The 23675-nt window shown below is 36.0% G+C and overlaps 1 protein-coding gene across 2 annotated transcripts in view; it reads right to left on the reverse strand.

The window, feature by feature from the left end:
* Window positions 1-8952: 8952 nt before the first annotated feature.
* The window catches only part of Pbanr (pheromone biosynthesis activating neuropeptide receptor), a 95672-nt gene continuing 80949 nt past the window's right edge, over window positions 8953-23675 (reverse strand). Inside the window, exons 5-6 of one of the 2 annotated variants that reach the window (XM_021347554.3) lie at window positions 20276-20461; window positions 8953-10705 (exon numbers count right to left, since the gene is read on the reverse strand). In XM_021347554.3, coding sequence (XP_021203229.1) covers window positions 10487-10705; window positions 20276-20461 — 405 coding nt within the window. In that variant the 3' untranslated portion in view covers window positions 8953-10486. 2 annotated transcript variants of the gene reach the window in all.

Genomic DNA, 23675 nt, shown 5'->3' on the forward strand with positions numbered 1-23675 from the left:
CACATCAATTTCCGATGTCTGTTGACAAAAATTATGAGAGAGAACATCTCGTGGATGTCTACCACAATCAGCTATCACTGACAGGGTGATACAATAATGTAACACCAAAGGTTTGGTTTTGGTTTGTTTCGATCTTATTCTTCTTCTTTAGGTTTAAGATTTTGTCACCCCGTCGACCGAATAAAGTGGCTTTAAAAAACCTTTTTTTAGAAGCATTTCGACACTTAAAAGGCAGACGTGACTAAGAGACAATAACTGCTTTATACATAAATGATAGGCAATAACCATATTCGATGCGCAAAAAAAAACATATTTCTAGGTCTATTAAAATCATTTCAATCCTACAGCTCGATTCGTTAAAATAGAATTTTTTTCAGGTATTTCAACTTTAAATTAGTCTACTGTAAAGTTCACGTATTGTCGCTTAGTCACGTTTGCCTTTCAAGCGTCGATATGTTGTTGCTTGCTTGGAAACGAACATGGCTTCTGTGAAAGCAGAGAGTTCTAATAATAAATTAGCTGAAAGTTTAAAACAAGGAAAACCCACATTATTCTTGCGTTTGTCTTTGAAAATTTAATTAAGATGTCGGATTGAGAACTTTGAATTTTCCTTTCTGTTTGTACGTATTAGTGATTCAGGCGCTCATTATGAAATTACTTTTGAAGTCAACGTTAAGTCAGCATCAATTTATGTGGCTTCTTAGGACATTTTTTTGTTTCTTATAGATAATCACATCGTTTCCAAGGCCTTTTTATAGCGTGACCGAGGGAACTAGCTCAAGGCCCAACTAGTGTTAATGGTTACTGAAGCCCAGGGACAACATGACTCAAATGCCGTTACATTGAGACTTGAGGTACACTGTCTCAATTGTATAGTAATTACGCAAATTTTCAATTCGCATGTTTATCTTTTATTACCGGAGGTTATTCCTTCATTGCATAAGTTTTCACGATCATGAGTAGGCGTTTCAATGGAAAAATCGGTATTTATTTGCGAGATTTGAACACCGGAAAGTCGCTTCGCTCGATACGAATATACCGGACATCGAATCCTTTACGCCAACGTGTGTCCCGTTGGAGCACGTGAAAATTATATTGGAAATACTATTTCCAATATAATTTGAAATACTGACAAGTTAAAAGAGTTGAATGAAATAAACTTTATTGGAATGTAACCCCTTACTTCTTCAATAAGTTTGTAGTTTGAAACAAATCTTAAAACTAATAACTTACTTAGGCGCTAGACTGTGAGCGTTTTAATAATAAGTCTAATAGTAAGTAAAAGTAAGTATGTTTTAACAAAACGAGACACATAAAGTTAAAGTTTTATCAAGGAGTACGAGAACGGAAAAAGGTTTTAGAACACAAACCTACCTCCTTGGGCTTAAGCTGTTAAAGCCCATTGACCCGCGAAGAAGAAACTGACCCTGCCACTTCATTTATCAACAATGAATACAATGTAAACGTTTCAACTGCCATCCTTTATCCAATTCAGTATTTACGTCTCAATATAATAACAACCAGCCTAAAAGCGTTATCAATTCTGCGAATTCTATGCACTTTCTAAACTCGGATACATATTAAGATCCAATTTATATGGATGTCCGATAGAGTGTTCCTGCACAACCTTAATTCATCTGTAAGGTCGATAGAGATAAGGCTTTTAATAATAGTAAAAGTGGTTTCAATATTGTCTACCACTAGCAAAAACTGAGGAAAATACTTGTATCTTGTAAATAAATTGATTAAGTATGAACTATATAGGAATTATTTGAATAATGTGAAACAAACAATAACTCATTCACAAAAATAGGCAAGAATACCTAATATGCCTAACTAAATGTTCTTTATAGTGCTCATCATAAGAGTCCGGTATTTACTGTTACAGAGGTAAAGACAGATTTACGACAGTACCGTAAGCAATACAATCTAATCGAGTATTGTTTGTTTACTCATTCCGTAAGCGAATAAAACGAATAGTGTTTTATTGGTCGTATCCAATTCACGCAGGCTTTGGCTGTGAGCAGGGTCGGACAAAGGAATTACGCATGGACCCTCCAATACTTTCAAATTTCGTTCCATTGTTTAACTTAAGCGTGATATTAACTAGTGCTAATCATTTTTCATACCGCAGGTTAGCACCACCATCAACAGTGCTTCGAACTAGCCGTTTTAATACTACTAGCAATACCGTCTTTACCATAAGGGCACACGGGGCCCGTGCCCAGGGCCCCCATTCTCAGGGGGCCACGAAAGACCGACAATTTCTCTCACACGTTTATTCTCTAAACATTTTTGTCGGGCACATTACACTTTTTTTACAAATCAGTAATCAGAAGGTATTTACAAGGCATGTGCTATGGCCTATAATAGAAGATTTTGCTCAACAGAAATCCCGAAAGAAACCGTTATCGAAATCGTAACCAAAAAACCAGCAGCATTTTAATATCATTAATGACATATTATATCATACTGTATTTGATTACCTATAATAAATGGTCATACTCAGTAAAAAAAATGTTACTATAATTCGCTTTTTTTACTTTCCAAAAGGGCCTCGAATTCTTGTGTGCCCAAGGGCCCCTGCCTAGTTTAAGACGTCCCTAACTACTAGACTACGTTTTGTCATCTTTCAATCATGTTCGAAGGATGAGACACTAGTAACACAATTGATACCTCCAGTTTGTGGTATCTACAATTTTCTCTACTACTAAATCTTAAGTTTTTCATTTAAAATGATAAAAATAGTGAATTGATACTATGCGAACTATATTAATATAGATAAAAAACTTTACACAACATAAGCGGTATCTCCAAAGAACATTATCAATAGGCTTTATAGTAAAAACGTGTATATTTGAAAAATACGCTTTGATTTCTCGTCAGGTCTACGTGCTGTAAGCGGATTATTTTTTTATAACAGTGAGACCCAGATATAGTTTGTAAAGCCGAACGGAAAATATTTGGGGATGGAGGTACTAAAATGAAAGAACTTTTTTTCGCTACATAAAAAAATTATTCATCAACTTTAATTTACAAAATAATATTGATTGCCTAGTTTACTTAGCAACAAGTACAACAAAAGAAAACATTATCTTTTAAACGATTTTCATAAAGCATTAAGACCGACTGATTAACAAACGCTAAGACTGGAAATATTGAATAGGAAGTCGTTTAAAAAAGCAGATAAGTATTTATTTTCATTGTATCATATTGCTGTTCGATATCGTATCGTTATAAATAATCGATGGTTAAATGTTTTAAATCCACAGTGACAAATTCATACTTCTAGCCAATTTAAATAAATGATGTGCTTTGTATTTCAACAATTCTTTTAATTCAGAGATTATTTTTTTGGTGTTACGTTTACCTGTCGGTAACGAATAAACTTCCTAACTGTTAATGATACCGTGTGTGAACATTTACCGATTCTACCATAATGTCCAGTTAAAGTTAAAATATTTTACAGAGAACAGCTTCCAAGCCCTTCAAACCCAAAACGTTAAACTCGGAAGATATTATAGTTTCATAAAAAAATCTACTAAGAATCGAATATAAATCACATATTCTACAATAACTAAATAGATATACCCAATAGAATTCAGTTTATTCCTTCACACATCCCTGGAGAGCGTCCATAACGGTCGAACGAATACGTTGATCATTAATGCGAGGGCAAAGGGAATCACCTGGAGCCGAACTGGCAATCTATCTATGTCCAAATTCGGTTACGCTAATAAACACGGATATGTGACCACTTAAATGAACAAATCGTTAGTCTTGGCCTTAATGATAAGACAAGGGAAACTGTCAGCTGTGCTTATAGCGCATTTGTGGTACTATGGACAGTTTGCTCTTCGACATCAAAAGCAGAAACTAAATCCGTTTATTAAGTCGCGATATAATTTTGAAAGTAGTCACGCGTGACCTTTTCAACTCTTGAGTGAATTTCTTAATTCTGTTCGTAAATTACGTCTTTTCTTTTCAAGAATATTTCACTCATTGACCATTAATTAAAATTATTTTTCACTAACCAATCCGTTGCTTTATTCAACTCTTGAGTAACTTTCTTAATTACGTTCGTAAATTACGTGTTTTCCTTTCAATAATACATATTTTTCTCATATTATACCACCAACCAAATACCTGACGACCGGTAACTCGGAACTGGGATCAATATCCCTAACTGATTATGCCAATTATGGTAGGGATTAATGTAAACATAGAAATTGTGTAACATTACTACAGTGGGCGTATAATGGGGAAGAAATACCTAAATTGAGGTCGTAGACCCCTAATTGGATATCATTATGATGTCTTTAAGTTTCTTGGCTTAAATACAATATCAATTTAAGGTGTACCTGATCGTATAGACTTCATTCATTATAATTCGTGCCTCATTTTATAATAATGAAACGGACACAGTGAGGCAATAGAAAAACTTCGTTTTCTTCAACCCTATGTCATCTATTTTTTATGCCCCCGATACACGTGTCTTCAAGGTTTCTATCATAGTTGGTGCAACTAAAATCCCTAATTGTACTCAATGTTATGAAGACGATATTATCAATCAATTCCTCTGATTTTGCTTAAATCGATACTACGAAAATTGTTAAAGCACCATCCATCACCAAACTCATTTCAATTACACACATTCGTGATCTACATAATATCGCACTCAAAGTCGTATCGATTTTTATTGCTTTTCGTATGCACACAACTCTACTCTCGTGATTCACTTTGAATAAATATAGATAGACATCATGTCATTTGGTTTTTATGGATTATAATATTATTTATAAAACTTTTATCATGGGTAGGTTTACGGGAAAAAAAGTTTCAACAAACATATTTTTACACTTTACCCCCCTTTTCCTTGACCCAGTAACCTTACAAAAACCGAATCTGTCACGTAATAACTGTCGATAGGAATCTCGACGTAAGTCCCTTTGCTTTAGGAAAGCTATTCTCAAAAATATATGGCGTGAATGGGTTTACGATAATCCATTTTTAGCGAAAAACCTATTTTATTATTTATCTCCACAATCGGTGTCTCCGTTGTCACGCAATAACGTCGAGAATGTTGTCGAAAAAATCTAGACTTTTACAAGCAACTTACATAAAGTTACAGAGTGCGAAATAGATCGTAAACTACGATTGAATAGTTTACTTGTCGAATAGAAATATTTTTAGAGTATCGTGACGTCAGTTTGTAAAGGATTTATATCATGAAGTAACTTTGTAGACTCTTTTTTGAGGTAACTAGGTTTTTAGAACCGGACCAAATATACAAAATGTAAAAAACTCAGCGACTACCTTTCATTCTTGTCTAACTAACTCTTTATTTTATTGCGTAGACAAGTGATGAACTCACGGCTGGTGTTAAGTAGTACTACTGGAGCCCATGGTCATCACAACGTGAATGCCCTCACTTTTCTTAAGAGGCCTAAATTTCAATTGAATTGTGACCGAACGTACATAGCCCCTTCAAAATGAACCGCATGACTTCTTCGGGTAAATAGGTAAGAGGGAAGTATAAATAAAAGGGGAGGATACAAATTTGCTCTTTAAAAATAGTTACGTACGCACTATTTAAAAAAAAATTATACTTGAATTGTTAGGTAGTTTGAACACCAAAATAGTCCTATTATAGATAGTTAATCTTAGCACACCGGGCTTATTATTCTTAAGGCATCAATTAAATATTTCAAATGTTAACCCATACAATTAAATCTGGTTTATTATTTTGTTACATATGTGTATCTATTCGTATTTATGAAGTAATGTAGTTTGATTATACTACTGAATATGTTATTACAAAGCAAATATGCGTTCATAATTGCAGAATAAGAGATTTTAATATTTAAAACCTTTAATTACTACACCCACAAGTCCTTTTAACCATTTAACATGAAATAGTGGGCTCTGAATTCGTTTCTATATTTTGACCTATAAAAAAATAAAAGAGTGCTTTTTCTCGACCTTGCTTAAAGTTAGAAAAGTAATTTGGAATTTACTTTTTGTTCATAAAAGACGACAACTTTTCTCGTCGTTGTAATAACAAACTATTCTGTATAATCAAAATGGCACGAGTTTGATATGTGTAAGTACAATTTAGCCTATTGTTTTATTTACACCGTCAAACAAGTTATTATTACCTACATGTATGTTACTTTCGAAATATCGATATATTTTTTTAAATTAAATGTAATTAAAAATTTCATATTGACTGAAATATTAACAAAAGGATGATGATTATGACTCGACCAAATTCATCATGACAAGTAATTGAAAAGCAATCTTTCGTTCAAAATACAAATTTCCTTTTTGTAAATTTATTGTAATCATAGCAATCAAACAAATTAATCGTAAATCAAATAAAGGCAAAATTATTTGGTCTATAAACTCGAATTCAATGCTTTTAACTACGGGTTTCTTCTCAGTATTTGATGTTTAATAAGAAATGCTATTCATATTTTTTACATTTTTATTTAAAAAAGTGTCAATCACGAAATATACTTTAATTAACTGATAACTTATTTACTAGAGTTACGATACTTATGTAAATTATGAGACTTGTTTCCATTATCCACGACTGTCCATTATCACTTTCCATCAAAAATTTACCCCATGCTCAGCTAAAGTAAAAAATCAAGCCCTAACGATGCGTATTAATAGTAGGATTAGTATCTCTTGTCTAGTCTAGTATTTTAAAGTTTTCTGATAAAGTCTTGATGGTTGATTCTGAATAAACATACATTCAGATTTTGAAACCCCACCGCTATGAAGAATATAAAAGAGTTGTGAAAGGGGAAAATGAGGAAAACAAACATCACTGTCGGAGTGCTGTAGCTTTGTTTTCGTGGCCTTTCCCCGTGATGCTTCATTTTATTCATACGAAATGTACTACACATATTCACCCTTACTTTGTTTGTTTATTGAATAAAAATAATATCATGGATGAAGTTCGAGATTCGTGTTTGAATTATTAACTAGGACAATAGCTAAAATATAACATCGTAGAAATAGATTTCAATGGATATTAGTTTTAAATAGCTTGTTTTTGTTTTCTTGAAGCAAACTAATACATGCTTCCACTTAATTTTACTGTTTTTCTTTTGATAATATTTCAGCAGACTCAAAAAAGTAAATAAATGATAACTGGGCCTTAGAACTTTGGTAATTTTAACATCGTACTTAAAGCATTTTCCAAGGCACATAGGGCAAAATTACTTTGGTAAAATAGAATCGTATAGTAAATAATAATTTTACTATGACAAATAACTTCTCTCTTGAATTCTTAAACTTTTATAATATCTACCTCTTGCATGTATGTACATGAAATATATAATGTAAACATCAATTTTACTGCATTCACTTTTTGGAAACCTCACCATCTCTCGCCTATAGGAATTTAATTTACTTATTGCTTAAGCCATATGATTTGCTTGATAAAATTCATTTGTCAGACTCTTTTTAACAATTCAACCTAAAATAGTATAGCCATACATGAGACAACTCATCAAAATTTTGTTTCCTGCAGCTTTAAAACAGAGTGCAAGTAAATATAAAGGATCATTACTCTATTTTATGTCTTAAAATAACCAAATGCTTCACCACGCTCCACAGGATACATTGATAAAGTTAGTTGAATTATTGATCAGTTGTAACTCAGATATTGAACATTATTTTTGCGGGTTATTTTTTATAAAAAAGTATAATCTACAAGTATAATCTAAATAAGTTGTATTCTAGGGCTTCTCAGTCAAGTTTCTCTTACATTATAGGCTAATTATACTCTCCGAACTTATATTCAAATCCTCCTCTTCGAAATTTGTCGTGTTCGTGCGACTTAATTCCGTCGAAAGTGCCAACAAAACAATTTCTCAAACCAATAAAAGGTCTTGTACGTATGAGTAAGTAGCGTCATTCAACGTCAGAAGAGTGCTATTATGGTTATGTACGATACGCGTTGCGTAGTTCCCTCGTACGGGACTGTGTTTGAAGATTCCGAACGATACCCTTGAGGGATAACGTACTCTCAATATTGACGATGTTAGATTATTGACTTGACAATACCTTCACAATTGCCTTTTTGGACAAAATACTTCAATTTTCATTTACTTCAATTTACCAAAATAAATTCACCCATTGCGTTGATGATTTTTTACTGCCTGTAGGGTTTTTGAATTTGGTTGCTCTCAAAAAAGGCCGCATTCTGCAAAAATGTGGAAGTCTGTGAGCGTAAAGACTGCTGACGCTGGATGATGGATGAGTCCCAGCAGTTGCTCTTCTAATCTGAGCATCGTTTGTTGTGTAGTCGGGTCGTGCATTGTCGAACTAGAGCCCCCTAGAACTAGATTAACCTAAGCAGGCTTACAGATTTATTAATGTTTTACGATTTTCCATTGTTATATTCAGTTCTTACTTACTGGTGGTAGGACCTCTTGTGAGTCCGCGCGGGTAGGTACCACCACTCTGCCTATTTCTGCCGTGAAGCAGTAATGCGTGGAGAAGCCGTGGTAATTATATTGAGACCTTAGAACTTATACTTCAAGGTGGGTGGCGCATTTACGTTGTAGATGTCTATGGGCTCCAGTAACCACTTAATAACAGGTGGGCTGTGAGGTCGTCCACACACCAAAGAAATAAAAATAAATAAAAAGCTCCGCAGAGTATGTTGGGGATAAATGTAGCAACGTCTAGGAGTCTAGGCTACCGAACAGTCTGCAGACTGAGAGATGTTTATTGTGTAGGCTATGGCCACTGGTCCGACATATCATGGAGTAAATGCGAAATATGCGCGAAGGATTGCGTTATAAATGGTTTCTCCGCAACTCCTCTACGTGGGACGATAAAATACTTAATAAAACTTTAACTTTAATTTGAGAAGAAATCCTTGGATCCGAAAAGGTATATTGAACACACACTGTTAATAAATAAAACTCAACATGGCTGACATCAATTTAATATAATCATAAACTTGGATCGTATAATCACGCGATCACAAAATTTTCCCTTGTTTTTTTTTACAATTTTATACCTATCTAAATCGTTATTTCAAAACACACACCAATTAACAATTTTTAATACTCACAATGTCTTATAATATGTTTTCAGGTATGACTATCACTGACCGAGAACTATTTACAAACGGTTTTGACGAGTATAATATTTGCCAACTGTTCAAAATTAAAGGTCATACACGGTATAAGTGAAACTGTTTTACCTTAACGTGAATAAATAAAAAACACTATAAATATTGCTATAACTAAGCATCAATTTATTCGTTCTTGTAAGATGGCGTATTTTGCGAAACAGCAATCTATAGCGATAACAGTAGCCCCTCGTCGCATAAGGTCGTTGACTCCGCGCGTCAGCTGATTTTTGATTGTGATACAGTTTTTTTTTTTTTTGATTGCTTAGATGTGTGGACGAGCTCACAGCCCACCTGGTGTTAAGTGGTTACTGGAGCCCATAGACATCTACAGCGTAAATGCGCCACACACCTTGACATATAAGTTCTAAGGTCTCAGTATAGTTACAACGGCTGCCCCACCCTTCAAACCGAAACGCATTACTGCTTCACGGCAGAAATAGGCGGGGCGGTGGTACCTACCCGTGCGGACTCACAAGAGGTCCTACCACCAGTAATTGCATTTCATTAACACAAATATGTTGTTTGTTCAAACGTGTTTTACCTATACCTTGGACAATCATTACTGTCAACTGTCTTAATTTTTAGTACTGTTAGAAGGGAACCGTTAGATTCGGTAAAACACTGGATACTTACTTTCCTAAAAAGGCTTCCGTAAGCTCTGAATGGTAAATTCTAATTTGAATAATTTCTTGAACGTGACTGTTATTTTAAAGAGTAGCTTATCAAATACTTAGTTTTTTTGAGATTTACACTATCTGAACATTTCCTCGTAAATCTAATGAGGAATTACGATAATTATTTGTTTAAAATATTATTATTCTAGCATTTATAAATTTTTAATTCATATTTACTTAACAAATTTTAAATTTTTTAATATTATTTAAGAAAAAAAAACCTTTTTTCAATCAGGTATTTTTCCGCACAATCGTAAGTTTTTAATTCATTACAAAGTTCGACTGACGAAAGCTAATTTAACAAATCTTAGTGCCTATCTAAGCTCCTCTATTGCACTATATTTACTCATAAACATATAGCAAAGAGCAGAGGTTTTTGTGATCGATAGTAGTTTTCACATGGAGCATCTAAAGCAATCATGTACTATACCATAAATCTGTACAACTTACGTATTATCATCCTAATGAAACCCACAACAGCTGAATCAGTTAACAAATTACAGTCTTTATACGTTTATCAATACGTTCTACAGCAACTGGACATCGACACTACAACAAACGACAACAACTTTTACTCCAAAGCTCGATCGTCTGTACGCGCGATCCTTTCTCCAAGCGTCTGGATTATTCACCAAACTTAAACACTTGTGTCTCAGGTAAGTCCTTCTATATTACAGTTCACATGATACATATAAGTGGCCAACTCCTCTCCGGTCAGTTCGTCGTCTACTTCTCGGAGACTGGAGTTGGAGATACTTCGTGGAGATCCGATGGAGTCGGACGGCTCGTTTCGTAGACGCCAAACTCGGCTCCAGTGGCTGCTAGCGCTGGGTGACTCGTTCACTATGGAGAGATCGCGATTTTGGTAGCACTGTAATTAAAATACAACAAACTTCAGAGAAAAGGTTTTTATATGCTTAAAAATATAGATCATTAAACGGCCTCTTTCGAATTTCGCGATCACTGGATGAATTGGACTGTAGTAATGGTAAACGTCACGTTTTCTATTACCTCTTAAAACACGACACGAATGATCGACGTTATGAATTGTGCCTTGAATACAAAGAGAGACCATTAAGAATGCTTCTTTTTCTATTGAAATTTCAACCTCAGAGTGTAGATGGGCAAGTTTAGTATATTATTTAGTCACTTGGTGAAAAAGTACTCTCCTAGAGCCGTGTTTCTTGAACTAATTTTACTATTGGAGCCGCGATTCGCAGCTACTACCATACACGATTACTTTCCACAAATTAATTTTCAAAATTGACATAGTTAAGTCAATTAAGCATAGTAGTGACACACAATGGAGGAGGCTCACATTACGCACTACTATCAATATTTACCCTTACAAACTTTATGATAAGAAAACTTTGCTTGAGTTGTTCATGAACATTTTACGTTAGGCGGGCGATCGATACGAGCACATGGGGCATCTTATCGTTGTTTTACAGCCGTGATGACTTCCAAGAGCAAGCATGTGGCTAGGTTTTTTTTTTTATAAAAAGTAATCTAGGCGCTTTTGGAACAGGACCGGATGAAACCTGGTTATGTTTGAATGGACAAATGAAATCTGAATGGACTAATAATGAAGCAAAATCAAACTCCAACTTAAAATCAAAATAAAGTCCAATAAATTACACTCGGATGGCCTCGAGCTGGGAGACGTGGCAGGGAATCGTGAGATGCGTCAAATCTACCACCTTCAGCACTACAATAAGATCACGACCACTCCGTCAAGAGGTCGTTGGTGCGCCCAGTCATGGCCGGGGTTCCCCAGGGAAGCGTCCTGGCACCAATCCTCTACGCTATCTACACTAACGACATTCCCACACTCGAGAGCAACCTCCGAGCGTTGGAAACCGACGTGAAGTTGGCGTCATTTAACTTCCACTCTGCGGCCATCTCGAGGATGCAGAGGGTGGTGGACGAACTTCCCCAGTGGCTGGACCGATGGAGGATCGCGGTCAACGTGGGAAAAACTGCGGCAATCCTCTTCGGTCCGGTCCGTACAAGAGTCGTCCCGAGACAGCTCTGCTCCTAGCGTTAGAGCTGAAGGCGTCTAATGAAAAGGTTATTGGATCTGATGGATCCGTGAGGACGTGTCTAGGGTGTCGACGATGACTGGCTCCTGTGTGATCAGGATTTGGGGAGTAATTAGCGGCGGCAACGATAAGGCGATTATCATGACGCATAGCCCTATCGAAGTATCGTTCCGGCGCTGTCCTCATGATTTCCGGATAGATTGGAGGTCTAGGTCGTCGCGTAGGTCAACCTTCCTCAAGAACCACGAAGCTCTGACGGCTAACCTACAAAAGCGGGATAGTACGGATTGGAGGGTGTCTATGTGTATGCGGGTGCGTGAGCGAACACTACACTCGCGTAAGTCATGACGGGCCTTATGCAATATGCGAGCGGAACGTCATGGATGATCCAGAGTGACTCCTGGGTACTTGACCTTCTTGGCCCAGGGTATAAGTTAGCCGAAGAGCGTGATCGGGCTTTTTGATCATCTGAACCTATTAGCAGTAGGTAAAATTTCAACCTACAGGTAGTCATAAGTTTATTGGACCATTAGTCATCGTGGCCTAAAGAATAAGAAGCCCAGTGCATTCGTATCAAGCAATGAGACTGTGCCGGTGCTCGATCGAATCCCGTACCAATTTTGGACGTGAAATACGTAAATCCTTAAAAAATGTTCACGAATGACTTCCACGATGGAGGATTAACATCATGTAATAAAAATCAAACTTACAAATATTATAATTTGTGTAATTAGTGGTAGAAGGGCGGCATGTGAGCCGGCACTGGTCGGGAACCACCACTACCCTCTCCCTATTTCTGCAGTGAAACAGTAATGCGTTTCGGTCTGAAGGGTGGGGCTGCCGTTGTACTGTAAAACCTGAGACATAGATCTCATGTCTCAAGGTAGCTGACGGCATTTACATTTATAGTATCTATGGCCTCTGGTAACCGCTTAACACCAAGTAGGCCTTCAGATCGTCCACTCAACTTAGCAATAAATAAATAATTGAAGATACAATTTCGAAAAGGGCACATGTCTGAAAATGTAAAATGGAAATGAAAAAAACTAATTATTTTCTAAAACAGTGTAAAATTTAAAATATTAACTTTTGAGATATATTTTAGTGTTAATTGACAATTGAAAATTACTGGAATTATTATAAAATGGGTGTTTAGGTAAGCCTCAAAAGTACATGTATATATGAAAAAACGTATTTGACAAAATATGCGACATGTGCCCTTTTCGAAATTGCATATTCAATTAAAAACTAAAATATTATTTTATCGAGCTGCTATCCACTACAGCGCCTCTTTTAGCGCGGCGCACCTAAGCAAATCAAAACTTCGCAGGCTCAAACAAAAAGGGGATGGCCCATTTTAGGCCCAAAGCGGACAATAGATTATAGAAAAAATACTTAGTGCATTAATTTTGTCATAAATAAATATGCATTTACTTTCTTGCAAATAAGCGCCACTACAGTTTACAATAAGTAGTTTAAAAAAAGTAACTCTATTGAAAAAACAAGGATTTTTATTTTTGCGGGAAAAATATTGCCAGCTTCAAAACCTTTTACGTATGAAGTAAATATTTTGAGTATATAAATAAAACATATAAATAAATCATTTTAAGTATTATCATTAATCAATCGATTTTAATGGATTTTATGCACATAAAATAACATCGAAGACATACCCATTGGACTTTAACTTGTAACTATACTTGAGACCTTAGAACTTATATCTCAAGGTGGGTGGCGCATTTACGTTGTAGATGTATGTGGGCTAGAGTAACCACTTAGCAACACCAGGGTGGCTGTGAGCTCGTCCACCCATCTAAGCAATACAAAAAACTTTACTAGTATTTTTATTTAAATATGTACAACTAAAACAAAAACATAAAAAATAATGTGTACTCGTAAAAAAAAGATTAAGATAAAAATCAATTATCGGTTATTTAAAAAAATAATCGATATATGAATTTCATGTAATTATTTTTCTTTATACTGACAACACTGAATTTAATCTGACTGACTGACACTTCGCTTGCTGCTTGTGGTGTTATGCTTGCGTACAAAATGGATGTGTTTTGATTTTTCTTCGATTTATTTTACTTTTATCAATAACGTTTCATACTACGACTAAAAAACATTGTGTGAATTGTGGTTTTACCCTGACCGAGATTTAAAACCGTGTATATGCTCTCCTTTGCTATTTTTAGACGATAATAATTGTGTATGAAGATGAAGAAAATATAGATATTTAAAGAATTAAGTGTGTTTTTATACCCTATTGGATAAAAATACATTAGGAACATCTTAAACATTAAGAAAAGAAAAGTTCTTGAAGTATCTCACAATCCGACACTTATTTATATAGAAAATTAACCTCAAAACGAGTTTTTTATTTTTATTATATTTTTTATAATAGTGGCGTCAATTTCAATATATTTTTCAGATATCTAATACATTTATGAATTTGAATCAGTCCATTTTTATAGTAATATTTAATGTCCACCTTGGGCCTAGCACACTATGGAGAGTGGGCAATCCCCTTTAAGTCAAGCGTTGGAATTTAATTCACACGTGAGAAACGTTCCCGTCGAAATTATATTTTACTTTATAATTTTATCCATTGTGTTAAAATAATACATATTATTATTATGAAGTGTGTATTGTGATTTTAGTCACGTGGCCTCGTAATGAGAGATCGTAAAGTAATACAATTTTACTGCCTGTATTCACGCTATTAAGTATTTAAGAAAAAATAGATTACAACAGTTTCTTATCTTTATATTACTTCCTGGAAAGAATATTGGCTCTATAATTTCTTGTGATGTTTTCAGTGATAGATTCACAATTCAGAAACCTTGTCAAGAAACGATACATTTATAATACTAATAATTACAAAAGTTAAATTAGATTATTTTTATATACTTATTAGATTTTTCCTATTTGAGATGAATGAATTTTAAAATAATTTCAATTACATGAAACTGATAGTGACGTACGTCTTTTCAACTTCAATAGTTCTAATTTTTAAGTAAACTGGACTACTGTCACGTATAGTTGCCTCACCATTAGTCACATGTACTTATTGATACCGGTTTGTTTACAAAGCTTTTTTTCCCTACCTATGCTGATAGCCTTGAGAGGCTATTTCAGCTTCACCCTAACGTTTGTAGGTGAGCTCACGGGGCTCAAACCGGAGAGTTGCTAACACTGACCCCAGCAAGAGCAGTGCTTCGCAGAATCTAGCATCGGATCGGAAACGCGACCCACTGAGAAGATCCGGCGAGAAACTCAGTAGGCTGTGTCTATGGGTTAATTCACTCGTCGTGCCCTTCGTCGCAAGCGACGGGTTCGACGAGGACGGTAACCAGTGCTTGTGGTGCCTAAAAGCACCGTTAATGGATCAGGAGGATCCGTAATGACGTGCTTTGGGCGACGTCGACGGTTTACCATTCGGTAATTTACAAAGCAATACTCGTTTAGTTTTTATGTCGAGGAATAAAAGGCTATTTGGTTTAAACGAAATTTCCCTTAATCTCTACTTCTATATCGTTCCCTCACTACTGAGGATTGCGACCACATGTGACGTTCTTCCACTGTGTTCGATCACGTGTGGCGTGGACCGCTTGATACAGGGTACCACCAAGTACTTCTCTTACTAGATGACCAGACTGACCATCTGGCTGACGTTCTGCCCCCTTAAGACGCGATATTTATCTTTGTAATTAAAGGTGCATTCCATTTGGTATTAGCATCGACAGTTCGATGCTTTTAATTGAACTTAAATTAAATTAACTACATTGAAACAGCTGAAGAAGTTTTTTTGAATATTTTTTCAAATTTTAAACTTTAAATGGCTCTCCGTTAACGTTGTAAAAATTTCGCTTAAATCAAACAGCCTTTCCCCGCTCGATATATATAGTCTTCGTGGGTGAAAATATTGTTCACGAACGGATCGTCCAATTTGACTACGTTAATTTACACCACTTTACCAGGTTCCTATTCTTGAGGTATTTGATCCGAAAATGATTCGTGCTAATTTGATACTAGGTCTCTGCTGTCGCATGCCTGCACTTAATTCGCATAGTTGAACTTGACTCGAATACCAGCACAAGTAATTCCCATTACTTCACCGCTCTCGGTAAATCGACGTAAGATGTAAGCTAATGCGCTTTGCAGCTTTCTTTTATTTCATCTTTATTTATCGTAAACTGGACTTCCTCCGGGCTTAGTTATGAAGTAGGCAATTCCAGGTCAAACGAGTACCCGTAAAAGGACTCTAGCGTTAAAAAAAAAGAAGATCAACAGCAATCAAACTAAAATCCCAGCATTACGGTGGCGAGTAAGGATTGAGTAGTGATATGCATTCGATTGTTATTTTTTATTTAAACTACTTTTGTCATATTTTCAATCAAAGATATTTTACGTGTGTCATAGTTTGTGTCTTTAAGTACCATAAAATTTATCTGCAAATCTGTATTTATGACTATAAGTATTAAATTGACATATATTATGAGTAAAATAAATATTTAAAAAAAAGAACTTTTTTTCGGATTGTGTGAATATATTGTCTTCGTAAACATCTGTCATGAATACAGTAGACGGACACGGCTTCGTGTTTAACTCAAATAATAAATTTAAATAATTAAATAACGGAGTATATAAGTTTATAAAACAGGAATCTCAAAGTTTAGGTGCAAAAAAAATATACTAGATTTTCATTTGAACATGAATATTTAACTTTCATTCAAGTGGGCATGGCTTCAAACGAAAATTTAATCCCTACTATTTCCACTGTAAGGTTATCTATGTGGTATTTTTATCACAAAAATATAGACAACATTTTGCCGTACATTGTTAATTAATTGATAATTGTTAATTGTTAATTTTGAAGTCGTCGTGGCCTAAAGGATAAGACGTCCGGTGCATTCGTATGTAGCGATGCACCGGTGTTCGAATCCCGCAGGCGGGTACCAATTTTTCTAATGAAATACGTACTTAACAAATGTTCACGTGTGACTTCCACGGTGAAGGAATAACATCGTTTAATAAAAATCAAACCCGCAAAATTATAATTTGCGTAATCACTGGTGGTAGGACCTCTTGTGAGTCCGCACGGGTAGGTACCACCATCCCGCCTATTTCTGCCGTGAAGCAGTAATGCGTTTCGGTTTGAAGGGTCGGGTAGTCGTTGTAACTATACTGAGAGACCTTAGAACGTATATCTCAAGGTGGATGGCGCATTTACATTGAAGATGTCTATGGGCTCCAGTAACCACTTAACACCAGGTGGGTTGTGAGTTCGTCCACCCATCTAAGCAATAAAAAAAATATTGACTACTACGATCTGTTTATACAACTTTTTTTTTACACAAAAAAATTTTAGATGAAAAGAAAAAGATAATATGTACAATGTATATTTATTTGTACAAACAGCGTGTACATCATGATGTATTACATGAAAGTAATCATAAATAGCTTACACGTACCAACTATGTAGATATTAATAAACGGGTAAGTTAAATATAACATTACAAAATCCCCGACATAAACCGCAAAACACGTGTAGTAAACAGATCGTAACATTAAATCCCAAGTAAATAGTTTTCAGGTTCGTGTTTGATAACTATTTGATTTTCAATATAGCTTGTTCATTTTATTATTACTAGTGTTCGCGTAATGGTCTAAATCCGACCATAATTACTGAATCTGAGTTCGACAAAGACCAATTGACAAACAGAGAAGGAAACTGGATTCAACTATTCATAGGTACTAGTGAACCCGGTCACATTCAAGTATCACTAATTATTGAAGAAAACTCAAAAAAATTATAAAAAAATGTTACAAATAGTCAATGTAAAATGTAATTGTATCAAAACATACGTGCTACTATAGGCACGTATACATTCTGTAATTTGTATTCTTCGTACGCCGTTTGGTCAGTCTGATATTATTAAATTTCATAAAATTTTATTATTTAGAATAACATTTATTTAGAACATAATTTATAACATTAGATTATTTAGAATAACACTCGTATATTATTTAAATAATGTATTCAATTAATTACACTTCATACTGGGGGGTGTTTCGCTATTTCGTATATAAAGCAAAACGTAGGAAAATAAAAAAAAGAGGCGTACTAACGTGGGTGTACGTCAAGAATGTATCGTATCGTAAGCGGCGGCTTTACTTGAATTGTACATATGTTCGAATGTACATACCAAATGCCTATTCGTACTGGTACGGAATATTAAACAGACGGCGCTACGGCTGGTAGATATTAATTTGCAAAACTGCGTTACGCTGACGAATTCAATTCTTTTGCTACCAGTGTTTTAACATGAGGGGGATATTTCTAAAAATGGAACTGAGTCTGGTGTTCGGATTAAGGTGTTTTTTTTTTTGTTCAGGATGAAGTTGGAATTTCGGACGGTATGCGAGACATGTCAGAGCTAAGCCAACTAAAACCACCTGTCAGTAAATAACCCACGCTCAAATCTCGCATGATTCAATCCAGGTAGGAGAGAGCAAGGTAACGCGTTATACACAAAACCCTCCTATAACCCTATCTCCATGGGATGCCGAACCAGCAGTCATCAGTGCCTAGCTACCACCTGTCTTCTCGTTTGACCACCTAAATCTATCCTACGTCTTCGTGGCCTAAAGGATAAGACGTCCGGTGCATTCGTATCTAGCAATGCACCGGTGTTCGAATCCCGCAGGCGGGTACCAATTTTTCTAATGAAATGCGTACTTAACAAATGTTCACGATTGACTTCCACGGTGAAGGAATAACATCGTGTAATAAAAATCAAACCCGCCAAATTATAATTTGCGTAATTACTGATGGTAGGACCTCTTGTGAGTCCGCACGGGTAGGTACCACCGCCCCTCCTGTTTCTGCCGTGAAGCAGATGGTGCTACATCTACAACATAAACGCGCCACCCACCTTGAGATATAAGTTCTTAGGTCTATAGTTACAACGGCTGCCCCACGCTTCAAACCGAAACGCGTTACTGCTTCACGGCAGAAATAGGCAGGGTGGTGGTACCTACTCGTGCGGACTCCCAAGAGGTCCTACCACCAGTAATTATGCAAATTATAATTTTGCTGGTTTGATTTTTATTACACGATGTTATTTCTTCACCGTGGAAGTCAATCGTGAACAGTTGTTGAGTATGTATTTCATTAGAAAAATTGGTACCCGCCTGAGATTCGAACACCGGTGCATCACTCAACACGAATGCACTGGACGTCTTCTCCTTTAGGCCACGATGACTTCAAAGTTTGCAAGTCTTTTGTGGAGCAACGTCCTTAGGCCCGAGCTCTCAAAAGTCAATGATCAGCATGACGTCTGCGTATACCAAATTATCCGGAGGCTCGGGAAGAGTATTCTCCTCAGCACCCCATTATACCTGATGATCCACAGCAGAGAGCCAAGGGCTGACTTCTGCTAAAAAAGCTATCCAAGCCTTAATAAATCCCCGAAATATTAAAGTTTGTAAATATTGCAAAGATTCCATCAAATAAGTTAGAATTTCATTACAAATCAATTTGCAAATGTAATTGCTAGAGCTGCTAATGTATCTATCCAACGCTAATCTCAACGTTGCTTGGAAACGCGCAACAATTTATTTCAGACTCCTCAGATTGTAAGCTCTAGAACTATTTACATCAACTGCGTTTGCTTTTAAAGGGCTATACTGAAATATATTTTGCTGGTTTTCAACATTCAAATGTTTGATGAGTTCTGAAAGCGGCTGAAATATTTAGAAAGAATATGCTTTTTATGGTAGTTGAAATTTTGCAATTTTTTATTGCGCCTCAAATAAGTCTATTACGAGCTACTTCAAATGGAATCTGCAGGTAGGGCCTGTTGTATCATCCTGACAAGGCTTGACTTGCCTATTTTTACCACGCAGTATTTTGGCTCTTCATTTCGTTCCGTTCTGACACTTTTTTATCATGCGTTTCCACAAGAGATTATAGTTTTCCACGTACCATTCGGCTTTGGAATGAACTGTGTTTCCCGAGCGCTTTACTCCACGGTGGTTCCTACTTAAAACGAGGTTTGAGGAGAGTTCTCAGCAGTAAGCATTGACTTGGCTGTGCGCCTGGCATTGTTGATGTCCATGAGCCATAGTAACCAGTTACCGTGAGATGGGCCAAATACTCACCCGGAAAACCAATAAAAAATCATACCTTAAGGTCGGCAGCCATAATTAGTTTATTAGAAGTCTTGGTGTTTCCTCCTGTACTATCGGTTTTCAAGATTGCTTTCTCTAGTTATAAAAATTAAAGCATACACACATAAAGCCTGTTAGTTAATATCTTAAGTCAAAATACCAAACCAATGTTAAACCATAGTCCAAGATAACCCGCTAATGCACAATGGGTCTAACCTCACCTGCGCTCTAGGAGGCGCATCGCAAAGGTGCGTAGTAGCGGTCGACAGTCGCCGAAGTCTTCGAGGCCCTCGAACTGGATCTGTCAAGCCATTGGCAGCCCTCTGCCGTTGCGAAGCCAGCAGTGCACTGTATGACCGACCCATGCGAGGCCCACCTCGCCTTCCACACCAAGCCGCTAATGTCATCTGTTAACAAGATCCTTATATTATAATTTACATCTTACACTAGTAAAGAAAACGTTGATTTTTGTTTAAAAATCAAGTCTATAAAATTTATGCTTCCTTCAATTTTCTCCAATCGTGGAAATAATTATTTTAACCCTTAAATTCCAACTTTTCGAACAATTTACGGTTGTCATGATCATTCACAGGCGACAAATGTGTTATTCTTCAATTATTAAATATTGTATTAATCGCTGCTTAATATTTAACCTCTCTTTACATGCAAACATAATTATTAGTATGTTGGGGTCTGGAAGTTTGATTTGAGGTTTTATCTTCACGATAAGATTAAACCAGGTAAGCTCTGAGAAACTAAGTGTATTATTTTCAATAGCAAGACCATCGCGTACTAGACTTGGATTTAGTAGCAAGTATTTGAATTCGGTTAAATTTCATAGAATTGTAGGAACCACTACAACCCAGAACCTTATGATTTTAAAAAGAAAACAATAAAAGCTAATTTAAACCGCACAAATTATATTCATGTTACGATCAACTCTAGCTACTTGTTATAATTAATAAGTAAAACTTCCTAATGCAAATTGTTATAACTTTGAATTGAATTCTCACGAGATCCTGTAATTATCCGTGTTTCATACAAATAGCCTAAAGCAATGTTGAAAGCTACAATCTCATTTCATTAAATCTGACCGAGGTTAGAGAATTTCCATTAATGCGGTTTAAAGTTCAACAGAACTCGTAAATCCCTAAATCGATAAGCGGAGAGTAGGGCGAGCCACTTGTCGCCGACATTTCCACAACGGCATCCCAAATAGCCAAATTATCTAAACGCGTATCTAGATTATGGCTATACACTTTCCTTTTTATTGTGGGCTGACAGTACCATTGAGGATCGGGGATTTTCATACGAACATATTATTATGCTCATATCTCTCGCGGCACAGATTTTAACTTGAAAACAATACAATATATACCCATAAACATACAATGAATTGAATGTGAAGATATTTTTATGTACTTATCTCGAAACTTTTCTAGCTTTTGGGTATTGTGACTTTTACACAGTGCAAATTACTATGATTGCCTTAAAAGCCTATATCATCTTAAAGGATTGGTCACCGATAAATCCACTGGAATGCACGAGGCCCACATCCAAATTACAAAGAAACAAACAACTGGTCCAGAATCAATGGCGTCAAACTAGAATTTTCTCCTGCGTTATGGGTTCCGGAAACTTGCGACACAAAAACACGTACACCCAGGCCTTGAAGACTAAATATCATAAACAAAGGCTTTAACCGGGAACCGAAACAGAAATCGTAGTAATTGCTAACTACATAACAGAAATAGCGCTCCAATGATTTTGGAAAATCCCCATAGATACAACCCACTGATTTTCTCGCCGTATCTTCTCAGTGGGCCGCGTTTCCGATCCGGTGGTAGATTCTGCGAAGCACTGCTCTTGCTAGGGCCAGTGTTAGCAACACTCCCAGTTAGAGCCCCGTGAGCTCACCTACACGTCAAGGAGAAACTGAAATAGCCTCTCAAGGCTATCAGCATAGGTAGGGGAAAAAACAAAAAATTGGAAAATTTATAAATTATACGCCTCCGGTTTTTGTAAGTCAATGTTAATCCTTCTAATCCTAATTGTACTAAACGTGATGATGACTTTGGAAATTTTGAAAGCTCGATCGAAAGCGAACACTTAAATGCTGATTACTGTAACTTCGTTAGACAGTTGATCGACTTGGTTTTTGAGAGACGGATTCATACAATAATTACGGCCAAAATTACAATACTCATCAAAGCGATGGACTAGCATTGTTGTGGCGAGCAAGGTAAGCTCTTCATTTTGCATTCCTGTTTTTCTATAGAATGCACGAGAGTATTTTTAATTTTCGGGCTTTCGAAGACTCGTATTTTGTTCAAGTATCGTAAAACTATTTCCTTAATTCTACATGAAATTAAGTTGACCGAGCTAATAATGTAATGCATCAATGTAAATTAGGTGAGTTATGAATGTTCTTGCTTGACAAACCTTGTTAGAAAAAATGCACCAGCGCTGATGACGTCACGTTTTTGAAAACAAAAGAGGGTAACCCCTTTCGAAGCGCTTAACTATAACGCAAGTTCAATTTACAGCTTTTTTCTTTTCTTAAAATAACGTCTGAAATCCTTTTAAGCATAAAAACGTAAACAATTAACTCCAATTTAACAAACAACACTTTGTTAAGTTTGTTTTATTCTCGGAGGGTATCTAAGTAAATATTTGGATTTAATTTCTTTTGAGCATCTGTTCGTGTCTAGTCTAGTCACGTCCCTTTCTCTAATAAATAAATCTAAATGTAACAGCCAAGTAATCAGAACAATTGTATTTTATTTTAACTAAGCACGAAAACCACAGATTATTTGGTTTATTGGTTTTCGTTAAAAACACACGAGAGTTAGAACCAAGTTCGGTTTCAAAGTTTACCGAAAATAGTAACCAACATTTTCACGAATTTTTCCATCATTACCGAGATTTATATAAAATGGAGAGTGCTATAAGAGTCGCTCAGTTATCTCAGAACAATATCAGTGGGCCATTGGTCCATTTACACCAAATTATTATAGTAAAATGAAAACTTTGGCATTACCCACGGAGGTAGAGGGCATCCCCACTTTCTAAAATCACTGCGTTCACCCACACTGCATTGACAGCGATCATTTTGGCACATATCAGCCTTTGGAATCCTCCTTCTCGGAGTTTACCGAGCGCTACGGCATTTGCTTCTTCAAACGAAGTTTAATAAGTCCTTTAATAAGTAAGTGGATTACGGCGTACCTGTCTCTCTAGATTTCCTGAAATTCACAAGCAGCGATGCTCTCACTATCAGGTAGACCTGACTCCGGAACCAAAAAAAAACACCATCGCATCCTATCTCTTTCGTAGAGCTGTTAACATCCGGGAGCACGCTTCAATTAAGCACGTAACAATAGTGATATTACTCGTAATAGTATAATAAAGTTTAATTTCTGTTTACACAGAAAATGGAACATTTCATAAGCTTTGATTTCTTTCACGTTACACCAAAGTTATTTGAAAGTTGCCCTCGACTTCAAATATTGATACGGTCTGGCTATGTCGTCGTATTTGATGACTCCCATAAAAACACCCTCTGGTTCGTCCCACCTTTATGACGACATAAAATTTATGTTCCATGGCGGTCGTTTTATA

The sequence above is a fragment of the Bombyx mori genome, chromosome 12, assembly GCF_030269925.1.
Source record: "Bombyx mori chromosome 12, ASM3026992v2".
Lineage (NCBI taxonomy): Eukaryota > Metazoa > Arthropoda > Insecta > Lepidoptera > Bombycidae > Bombyx > Bombyx mori.